The sequence below is a fragment of the Mandrillus leucophaeus genome, unplaced genomic scaffold, assembly GCF_000951045.1.
Source record: "Mandrillus leucophaeus isolate KB7577 unplaced genomic scaffold, Mleu.le_1.0 Scaffold1150, whole genome shotgun sequence".
NCBI lineage: Eukaryota > Metazoa > Chordata > Mammalia > Primates > Cercopithecidae > Mandrillus > Mandrillus leucophaeus.
This window is the reverse complement of record NW_012099766.1, coordinates 945691-957737: the sequence shown is the minus strand read 5'-3', so window position 1 is coordinate 957737 and position 12047 is coordinate 945691. Positions and strand designations below refer to the sequence as shown.

Below are 12047 nucleotides of genomic sequence, written 5' to 3'. Positions count from 1 at the left end.
AGTGGCTCACACCTGTAATCCCAGCACTTTGGGAGGCCAAGGCGGGAGGATCAATTGAGGTCAGAAGTTTGAAACAGGCCTGGCCAATGTGGTGAAACCCTGTCTCTACTAAAAACATGAAAATTAGCCTGGCGTGGTGGTGGATGCCTGTAATCCTAGCTACTCGCTACTTGAGAGGCTGAGGCAGGAGAATTGCTTGAACCCAGAAGGTGGAGGTTGCAGTGAGCTGAGATTGCACCACTGCACTCCCACCTAGACAACAAAGCCAGACTCTGTCTCAAAACAAGAAAAAAAAAAGAAAAAAGAAAAAAAAAATTGCTGTTGTAAGTTGTGCCCTATAAAATGTTAACTTTTCTTTCAAGTGAAATAATTACTTACTATTTCAGCAGAGATCACTCTAACATTTAGTTTTAATCTAGGAAAAAACCCCATGTAACTAGATTTGATCCTTTTATTAAAATGAATTGGTCTTAGAAGAGCACATCATATGCTCAAAATATAGCTCTCATGTGAATCAAGACATATAGTTGATTTGTTCAATGAAATCTAGATACTCTTTTAAAAAACTGTTTACTGGCTTTTGATGTTTAATTGGGTGGAATGTATAAGAAATATCCGATCAATTTTTGACTTCTCTATTGACTTACAAGCTTATATACAGCCAATAAACAAATCCTTCTAATTGTTACTTTATTACTCACTTTCTTTCCATTTCTACACAAATTCATATTGAATAGGAAATATTGAAATAAGATCTTTAGAATCTTCCCCTTGCAAATTATAGAACATATTGAAACCAGGTTAAACATATGTAAATCTCCTTATATATTGTTTACCTACCTACCATGTAAATTTTACTGATTTTTCATAGTAAAAAAGTCTAAAACTCCAAAGCATCTTACCTCCTCTAAACTACCGATCTTTCCAAACCTATCATTATTCTTCCATATATACCTTCTTTCAAGACTTAATTCAAGCTCTGCCTTGTTTTTGAGTTATTCTCTGTCTAGATAAATTATTGGTCACTACTTTTAACCCAGGAGGCACCAATTGTTTCTATTATTATTTTGCTTCTTAGTATTTGTTTTCTTTGTTGGGAGAGTTTTGTTTATATTCCCTTCTAAAGTAGGTACTTTACTTTTTTGGAAATCTCTGCCTACTAGCCCAGTACCTAATAAAAGGTCAATGATGATGATAATGATCATTATGATGATAATTTGAAAAACCATGTTCTACAGTTTTCAGATGTACTTTTAGATAAGGGGATGCTATAATTTTATCATCAAAATTTATAATGAAAATATGATAAAAATTAAGATAAAATAATTTTAGAATATATTTTGTGGCTAAGTGGAAAACTATCATGGAGTTTAATTAAACTTTCTTCATATCCAAAGAGGAAAGGTACATAGATGAGAAAAAAAACATAAAAACAAAAAACATCTCAGGAATTCCACCTTCAGCTGCCCTTACTTGAATACCATGCCTCGGAAAGAACTTCATGACTTGGCAGGCTTTACAGGTCGACACGGTGTATATTCTGAAAGTAGCCAAGGGCAAAATTTAGTGTTAACTAGATCAAGAACTCAGGGGACTCAGGTGTCTACTGTTTTCCATAGAAATAATCATAATCAATTTTAAATACTAGATCTGCTTTCCTTTTGGGTTTGTATAATGTGGAGTCAAAATAGAAGCTCTAGCACCTCATAGACATAGATTTAAATCCCATTTATGCCATTGGTAAACTCCATGACCTTTGGCAAGTTATTTAACCTCCTTATGCCCTCATCTCTAAAATTACAGTGCAAAAACAACACCTTAAGTGTGATTTCAAGGATTAAGGGAAATAAAATGCAAAATTCCTGGTACATAATTGATATCTACTAAGTGTGAATTTCTATAAGTTCCTTGTATCACATAGTGGTATTTTTTTTTTTTTTTTTTTTTTTTTGAGACGGAGTCTCGCTCTGTCGCCCAGGCTGGAGTGCAGTGGCCGGATCTCAGCTCACTGCAAGCTCCGCCTCCCGGGTTTACGCCATTCTCCTGCCTCAGCCTCCCGAGTAGCTGGGACTACAGGCGCCCGCCACCTCGTCCGGCTAGTTTTTTTGTATTTTTTTAGTAGAGACGGGGTTTCACCGGGTTAGCCAGGATGGTCTCGATCTCCTGACCTCGTGATCCGCCCGTCTCGGCCTCCCAAAGTGCTGGGATTACAAGCTTGAGCCACCGCGCCCGGCCTAGTGGTAGATTTTTATTTACTGGGTGGTTATTCTGTACCAGGCACTCTCCTGAACACTTTATATCATGGGGATTAACACATTTAATCCTTGTAGCATTCTTATGCAATAGCTACTATCATTATCATCCTCATTATTATTGTCCTATTTCACAGATATGGAACTGAGCCACTGAAAAGTAAAGTAACACAACTAGTAAGTAGTACTTCTGGGATTCAAAATAAACCTTTCATTTCTAAAATTAACCCATAACTTTTTATCCAGTAGACAATATAACCTCTCCCACTATCAGGTCATTTCCATGGACCATATCCTATGGGCAATTTGAAAGCAATCTCCTTTTAACCCTTCTTTATCAAATTAGAACATGGTTTGGAGAAGCATACAATGTTTTCCATAGCTGAGTATAAATCATTTCTTCCATTCTTTTGAATGAGCCACATCATTGCTCCCTTTCCATTGTGGGAAACCCAGCCTTGCTTATTCTTACCTAGACAAAAGCACACTTTTTGTCTCAGAACCTGTGCAAATCTCATCTTCTTTGTTACCACCTACAAATGATTAATGAGACAAAACATTTTCAAGGATTCTAAATGAAAAAAAAAAAAAAAACCCACAAATTGAAAATCCACAAAGAGGTGTCTAGGAAAACTTTTATGAAGTTAAGAGATGTTATCTGTTGTTCTAGGCGTGGGTGACTTTATCAAAACATTTCACCCACTTTCAAATTTCCACTTGTTAAAACCTGAGGCCTTATTTGGCTGTCACTTACAGTACAGTGTTTTTCAGGCAAGTTCCTGGCAGCTCATTTTAAAGAGATTTTGTGAAAAACCCAAGCTGTGGAGTGCTCCTGTTGGAAGAAAGTCCTCTGACCCTCTGCCTTAACGTAAGAAAACGTTTCCAGTCTCTCCAAACCTCACCCACCTTTGGTTATCTTCGGAACCTTACAATTTGTGTTTCCTAAGGCAGCAATTTTCAAGCATGACTTTGAAACACTGCAGGCTTTTTCAAGTTATTTCAAGGACTGGCCAAGAATTCTCAAAACAAAATTAATTTTGTATTTTTTAAAAAGCAGAATGCATATCGTATATCATTTGGCAGATTCAGGAGGGTAATGGGAAGTGTTAGAGAATTGAATCAATAATAATAATGGATATGGGGACCGGTAAAGAAACTCCCAGTCCTGCTTCATTACTTTTAATGGCAAAAACCATAATTACTTTTGCACCAACCAAATACACTGAAATCCTTTAACATACACCAAAGCAATGGGAGATCTGCAGAATGCTTTTGTCCATGTTTAGCCATAATGATCAGTGCATTTTGAATAGAATATTGTTATATCTACTATTTAGCTTAATTGTCATCATTAACAAAGTGCCCAGACTCTCTGAACATTCTACATGGCATACTATTTATGAGAAGATCAGCATGTAAATAGTTTACTCTTCCTAAGTTCTTCTACAAGGTCACTGAAAGTGAGAACTAGAACCCAGAATCCCTTGAACTCAATGAATTTCCCAATTATTGACCATATCATTCTTAGAATCATCTCTTCCTTTACTCAGTCACTAGAATCACTTTTCTCTACTTAGAGCCAGACATTTAAATATCTCCAGCCTCCAAGATCTCATCTGGATACTTGGGCTACACGTTTCCATGTCAATCATTTTGCACTTGTCATTTATCATATTAGACTATAAGCTCCCCGAGGGCAGATTTAGAGCTATAGTATCAAGCTTATCTATTTATTTATTTATTTAGAGGCTGGGTCTCACTCTGTCACCCAATCTTGAATGCAGTGGCATGATCATGGCTCACTGCTGCCTCAACTTCCCAGCCTTAAGCAATCCTCCCACCTCAGCCTTCTGAGTAGCGCTGGGCCTACAGATGCATGCCACCACACTCAGCTATTTTTTAATGTTTTATAGAGATGGGGTCTTGCTATGTTACCCAGGCTATTCTTGAATTCCTGAACTCAAGTGATCTTCCTGCCTTGGCCTCCTAAAGTGATGGGATTACAGGTGTGAGCTACCACACCTGGCCAAGCTAATCTTTAAATACCCTAGAGCACCCATTATAGTGCCTGGCAAAAAATAAATGCCCATAAATGTTTGTTGAATGGAACTGAGTCTTCAGAAACTGGAGATGTTTTCTAAAACTTTTTTTTTTTTTTTTGCCATTTCAGTTTAATACATATTAGTTTTTCTCACTTATCCTATATCAACTGAATTTTTTATTTCTTTGAACCTGAACAGGCTTTGTATCTACAGACTGTTGAGCCTTTAATTTTGTTGTTGTTGTTTTGTTTTCCACAAAACTAAAAACATGCACAAATGCATTTTTAATTGTGCTTGTACATTCTAGTTTTTCCTCCTAAAGTGCACTTTTTTTCTTTTCCTTCTTTCCATCAATTTCTGAACCTTCCCTTCTTAAGCTTTACTTTACCCAGAATTTCCTCATCACATATGCATTTCATTTTTATTGTACTTTTCTATATCTGATTATTTCACTTTCCAGTTGTTCTGGTATCTTTTTCTAAGCATTATCCAATCGTTTCCATTAAGTTACAAGCTCCTCGAGGGCAAGCATTGCACACCTGTTTTGCACAACTTCTAAGGCCATTGTCAGTCCCTCAGCCCACTTTATAGAAATATGGTATATATATAGATAATACACACACACACGCACACACATATTTTGCCACTTAATAATGCAAAGTGATGAAAACTTTTATATTGGTAAAAATTATGAGAATAAGAATAATCATACCCTGATTCTTCAAATTCAAATATTTGTCTAACGTTTTTTGATGAAGTCATAGCACACATGTGTCATTGAATTGTTGTGAGCACACTAACGGGAAAGATGGACCAAGTGGTTGACCCTGTGCTTCTGTGAGTAGGACCTCAGAGTATGTTTTTCTGTAAACATTTAAAAAGCAAGGAATTGAAACTTACAGTGGAGCAACTAGGGGGCAGGGTGACAGGAGAAACTTTTAAAAATTGACCTAATAGTAATCATAGGAAACAAAAAGAATCATTCCAGTCTCCATTTTTTTTTTCTGGATGCATTTTGTAGCTCTCTAAGTTATTGTGTTTTTAAAAAACATAAAATATTCTTAGACCCTGAGAAATGTGATTCTATTTCAATCCCGCATGGTCTGTAGCATCGCTAAGCTACTCGGAACTTCCCTACGCAAAAGTTTGAATTTCTTTCCAATGCTGTTTAATGTCTGCACTTCTAGTGTCCACATAAATGATATTTAACAGGCTTTACCTCATACTTTCTTGTTACAACATTTTTACTTTTTTTCCAGTTGCAAAATAATTTCTTTTAAGCCCTCTCTGAATAAGTCTGTTGAAGCTCTATTCATCACACTTAAAAATCTTACATTAAAAGGCAGTAAAGGAAATCACGAAAAGCTAGATGTATTCCACCCTCTTATAGTTGAATACATAAAATTGTATATATCACAAATAGTAATTGAAACTTTAAAATCATTTTTAACTACTCTTATGAAGACAATCTGTCCTTCTGGAGGGGCATTAGTTTAAATGCAAAGAGAGAACATATATCATTTGTGGGTCTAAATAGTGTTGGTTCTTTGCAAGGGCCGTAATTAATAAGGTTGTAGAACACAACTGCAACCTGTAAAGCGTTCCATGTGTAGTATTTTGAAACCTTTTGTTTGTTTGGGTTCTAACTAGAGACAGAGGGAGAAAAAGCAAATTTTATTCTCATGGGATTTGTTTTATGTGGTTCATCAGATTGAGCTTAGTAAGCAGGGAAGCACTTCTTGTGTAGCTAGTGCTTGTTTATTCTTCCCTCATTAAAAAGAGAGAGAGAAAAAAACAAAAGATTGGCAATTTTCTTTTATGAACGTGGACTGTAGGGAGATAAATAGCCCTGCGGGAGAGGAAGGTCAAGTTCAAAGTTTTTCTTTCCTTTGGATTCAGGAATAAGCAAATGGAAAGACAAGCCAAACAACCCAGCAGCAGGCATCTGATGGTTAAGCCCTCCCCCCAGGACTTTTTATGTACATAAGCAGCAGAAGTCACTCGAGCAGCTGCGGCGCATTAGTTCCCATAGTTTAACAGGCTGCTTTGTAGCACGGACAAAGCTGTGCGAGCGCGGTGCTTTCCCTCCATGTTCATTTGCTATGCGAGCTTGTCAGTGATCTTTGGCAGGGGCTTGGGAGAGGAGGGGTGACGTTTAATACGCTTCCGCGGAGGAGTGCGCTCGCCTCCTCTGCACCCAGCCCCAGCTCTACAGAGAGACTGAGGCAGGCGACTGAATGCACTAACAGCAGCAGGCTCCGACCTGCTTCCCTGGACATTTCCCGGACCGTGAGCGAGGGAACCACGTTGCCCTGGATTCTTGCCAAGTGTACAAAGTTGACCAGGAAAATGGCTCAGCAGACAAGCCCGGACACCTTAACAGTACCTGAAGTGGATAATCCGCATTGTCCAAACCCGTGGCTGAACGAGGACCTTGTGAAATCCTTGCGAGAAAACCTGTTGCAGCATGAGAAGTCCAAGACAGCGAGGAAATCGGTTTCTCCCAAGCTCTCTCCAGTGATCTCTCCGAGAAATTCCCCCAGGCTCCTGCGCAGAATGCTTCTCAGCAGCAACATCCCCAAACAGCGGCGTTTCACGGTGGCACATACATGGTAAGGTTTGAGCAGACCACGCAGAAATGGTGGCCGTTTCCCTTCGGGGATTCCAGCTCCTCGCGCCTTTAATTTTGGGGATAGGGAGGGAGGACCATCATCATTCCTCACCTGGGATTTCTCGCCAAGTAATCTCCCTTAACCATAAATCCCACAAATGTCCAAGTCAGGGCAAGAATCCTGGAGACTGGTACTAGGAGTGGTTGAGGTGGGTGGTTCTCAAAGTTCAATTCCTATTGCAAGTTCCTACAAGAAAATTGGATGCCAGATGTCAAATAAGAATGCAGTTTTACTCCCATACTTATGTGGTGGCGTTTCTTTGATTTCTTAAACTAATTTCCCTACCGGGTTCCCCAACAGCTGAGGAAAGAAAGGACCAGAAATGAGGGGAGGAGGATCATAGCTTGCTCTCTTTTCTGCATGATCCCCACTTGAACAGAGACACGTATAGTGTGTGTGTAATGGTGTGTCTTCATAAAGCCCTTCCTCACTCCTGACTCTGATATACAGTGTTTATAATCTTAAACATGCCTTTCCAAAGGAAAGAAGAAAGGGATTAGGAATTCTACGCAGAAAGTTGCCGGCTGGGACTCGGTAGTACTGTTGTGTTCTCTGAATTTGGATTGTTAGAATATTTTGCCAATCTATTTTCTTTGTGAATATTTTTATCTTCTTTATAATGGGTGAATTTGTTTCATGCATATGCTTCCATGTATTTTTCTGGAGGATTCTTGATTTTTTTCCTGCTCTTGAAAAAGAAAAAAAAAAAAAAAGAAAAACCCAAATATTAAAACAGACCATCGTGTGAGCTTATTTGGAGTTTCTACCTAAGCAGAGGCCGTTCCAAGCTGTGAGCAATGAGTCTGATTCTATGCACTACATCTACATTTTGATGAGTATAAATTATGATAAAGAAAACAGCATAACAAAAAAGAATGTGTTAGTTGAGAAACTATGACTAAATACTTTTTATACAGTTTTGCCATAACAACCCAAGAGTATGTATGTTAACAATAGGAAAAAAAAAAAAAAAAAGCAGAAACAAGGCTTTTAGGAGGAAAGCAGCAAAAAGTAAAAGGAATTAAAATCTAAACTAGTGACAAGACCGTGCTCAGGAATGCATTAATGTTATAGATGAAAGTCAATGACAAAGGAAATAAATGGTATGTCACACCCGAAGACATGTCCAACCTCAAAAATTTAGTTTTAGGTAGCTGGATCTCTGATTGGGAAGTGTTCTTATTGTCTCCCAAGATTTTAACATCTAGATGTCGTTTCTGAGTTTGGTAGATATAATGGCCATAAGAGGAGTGAGACAAACATTGACTTTTTCTGTCTTAAAGAAATTATTGGGAAATGATGAATTCTCTTTGAGGAAGATTTTATTATTATTATTTTTTTTTTTTTTGGAAAAAAATTGTGAGCAACAAGCAGTGAATTAAAGAAAGGCATGGATAAACACTGGGAGATGCACTGAAGGAGAAGGTTGGCTCAAGGCCAAGCATCGGGTGCCAGAGCAGGAGAGCTGGCTTGAGTTTCTACGGAGCCAGGACCAGAATTTCCGTGTCCAGTGTCCCTTTTGGTTGCACTGCTTTATCACTGCAGTTCCTAAATTGCACCTATTGCTGAATGAGTGGCCCTCAACTCAGCTGTTTGATTTCAGTCTGAGTGGAGCAACCTAGAGTTCAGCTGGAGGTTATCTGAACTATTTAGACATGTCGGGATGTAAGGAAGGCAGGAAATCCCATGAAAATAGGCTTTTTTCTGACATTTCTGGCACTTCCTTTTCTGGTGCTGTTTGGAAAAACTTCAAGAGTACAATTTCTATCAATATTTCATTTTAGTGTATCAGGTCACACAGCCCAGTAAGAAAGGCAGAAAGAGAGCAATGGAAACCAGAAATAAAAATCATGGTATCGATTTTCAGTAACTCAGAAGGAAACAGTTTCCCCTATGGACTAAAACTATCAGGCAAGGGAGTTGGAAAGAGGATCTCAAGTTTTCCATATTGGTTGAATGAGCCCCAGGACGTTCATAATATCCACAGGCATCTTTTGACAAAAAATCTCATTTTTGCTTTCACAGTTTGTACTAAGCACTATGGAGAATTTTGAAAATATGTTTCAAATTGTTCTGACATAAATATAAATATATTTGTATCTAATTTGTTGCTACAACAATGTTCTGCCTCATAGTATTGGTTTCCTGCTCCCAGTATTCCCCTGCATTCGCTATGCATACATTTAATGCCTACTGAGTCTAACATGTTTATTCTGTACCTAATTATTAGAAAGTTGAGCAAGAACCATTTGTTGATTTCCAATAATTTATACCACGGTAGAATAAATCAGTAATATTGGAAGACATCTGTTTTAGCTAAGATAATCTTGCTGTTCTACAGAATATTCTCCAAATCTAATTGGATTGACATAGTGAATTTTAATTTCTTGCTTCTGCTTTTTGTGGAGAGGCAGCCTGCCCTAGCCAGTAGGTGTCTCAGGGACCTGGAATTCTACCATCCTGTGGTTCCATTATTTGCAACATGTGATTCCCAAGGTTGCCAGGCTCAGATGAATCAGGAGAAAGACCATGAAAGAGGATGGCATGTGTGAGCTTTTATGAGGCAGGCCTAGATAGTATGTTAAGGGCTATCTGATTTACCCTGTATGCCATAGTTGAATTTATAGAATAACATCTTGTAATAACAAGTTCTTGAACCTTTCGTCAAACCTCCTTGATGAAGATTATACAGAAGCACTTCTGTTGTTTGACAGGGCTGTTGATTGGAAAGACCTTGCTTCTAAACAGTTGAGGTCTTCTTCCCTGTAACTATCATCCATGGATCCAAGATCTGCTTTGGGAATCCTACAGCCTGAATTTTTGCTCCCTTCCATTATGAAGCCCTTAAGGCAAGTGGCTTGGAGTAACCCACCAGAGAACCAGGGCCCTGTTCATTCATCTTGGTATACTCATGCTTGGCATGATGGCTGGTCAATGGTGGATGCTTAATAAATGTCTGCTAAACAAATTCATTAATCAGTATTTTATTGTTCTCATGTTCTTAAAAAAGACTTCTTGGCCAGGCGTGGTGGCTCATGCCTGTAATCTCAGCACTTTGGGAGGCCAAGGCGGGTGGATTACAAGGTCAGGAGATCGAGACCATCCTGGCTAACATTGTGAAACCCTGTCTCTACTAAAAATACAAAAAATTAGCCAGGTGTGGTGGCAGGCGCCTGTATTCCCAGCTACTCAGGAGACTGAGGCAGGAGAATGGTGTGAACCCGAGAGGCGGAGGCTTGCAGTGAGCCGAGATCACTCCACTGCGCTCCAGACTGGGAGAGAGTGTGAGACTCCATTTCAAAAAAAAAAAAAAAAAAGACTTCTTTTGCCAGGCATGGTGGCTCATGCCTATAATCCTAGCACTTTGGGAGGCTGAGGAGGGTGGAGTCCCTGAGCTCAGAGTTCGAGACCAGCCTGGGCAACATGGTGAAACTCCGTCTCTACTAAAAATACAAAAAATTAGCCAGGCATGGTGATGTGTGCCTGTAATCCCAGCTCCACAGGAGATTGAGGCACAAGAATCATTTGAACTTAGGAGGCAGAGGTTACAGTGACCCGTGATTGTGCCACTGCACTCCAGCCTGAGTGACAGTGAGACTCTGTTTCAAAAAAAAAAAAAAAAAGGACTTATCTTTTCCTAAGTAAACATCCTGTTATTTCATTTCTATATGCTATATTTATATTTACCAGATTAATCTTGGTACTTTTTATCTAGACTTCACTTGGGTTTTCATGATCCATTTAAAGAATAGCTACTGAGTTGACACAATACTCTAGGTGTTGTGTCACTCAGAGAGCACCAAAGCAGTTAGAAAAGAGGCTAAACTTAAATTCTTACTTTGCATTTAGTAATTGTGTGACTTTGGTCAAGTTACTTAATGTGTGCTTCAGTTTGCCTGTTACTCAGTTTTCTGGGGATAGTATCTATTGGGGGTTGTGGTTTAATTAAATACAATTAAGTATAAATTAAAGTGGTTGCACAGGGCTGGACCCTTAGTGGGTGTCATTATAAGTTAGTTTTTTGTTGTTGTTGTTTTTTGTTTTTAATGCACTCTATGCCCATTATTCCAGCCTTGGATATAAACCTTTAGGATCATGTTTAAATTACTGTCAGTCATTTGTGGATGAATTGGAGTGAAGTGAAGGGAATATATGTGAAGAGACAAGAGTTGAAAGAAATGAGTGTATGTCAGTTTTATTACTGTAGGAAAGGAGAAGGCAGAAAGGAGAGATACTGCTGAGGCAGAACTGTGGGGTTTGGTGTCTCTTCTCTGCCTACTGCAAAAATACATCTTTCAAATTCCTGCTTTTCCTAAAAGGTTCCTGCAGTTCTCCCAACTGGAAGTAATCTGTTCCTTCTTTCAAGGAACAGATTTCTATTGCACCTCTTGTCTCTGATACTCTCAATGCTTATTAGTAATGGTTTTATCACTAGCTAGTATGTGTTGAGCACTGGTTTTGGTCTGGCACTATCTGTTAGGATTAGAACTCTCTTGTGTCTCTGCTTTTCACTAATCTGACTGCTTTTACTTAATATATAATACCTTGTAGTTCTAGTGATTATAGACATGACTCAGACTTCATCTGGTAGGGGAGTCCCTCTGTCATCAGCAGGAACTACAAAGTCAGTGGAATCTCTGGTGAAGAAAACTTAACTTCCAGTACTAGTTTATTTCAGGAAAATTGAAATTAGGAAGTTCTTCATATTCTTCAGGCTTTTCTCCTCATTTAATTTTAAGAATAGTTTTGGGGGGTTAGGCCTAAATAAAATTTTAGAAGAACAAGGTAAAAATGCTTTTCAGTCTTTGGGAACTTAAATTTGCTGTTTAGCCATATTTAAATCATAAAACCTGTTATCTTCACATATTCTTTTAAAAACTAACTTGTATTATAATCACTTGTTATAATTTTTTCATATTTTTATAATACACATCTATATATCCCTGACCCAGATTTTTAAAATGCCAAAATTTTATCATTTGCATCAGTTCTTTTATTTTTTTTAAGAATAAAATGTTACAGATAATGTCTAAAGCTATCACCCATCCTATTCTGCTGCCTTCTCAGAGGATCCTGAAGTC

The 12047-nt window shown here is 38.3% G+C and overlaps 1 protein-coding gene across 2 annotated transcripts in view; it reads left to right on the top strand.

Annotated features, from left to right (window-relative positions):
- Window positions 1-12047, top strand: part of PDE4D (phosphodiesterase 4D, cAMP-specific) — a 1430592-nt gene that overhangs the window by 619788 nt on the left and 798757 nt on the right. Inside the window, exon 1 of one of the 2 annotated variants that reach the window (XM_011998011.1) lies at window positions 5531-6906. The exons of the other annotated variant lie outside the window; for it this stretch is intronic. Coding sequence (XP_011853401.1) covers window positions 6644-6906 — 263 coding nt within the window. The 5' untranslated portion in view covers window positions 5531-6643. Of the gene's footprint in view, window positions 1-5530; window positions 6907-12047 lie in introns of those variants that run through there. 2 annotated transcript variants of the gene reach the window in all.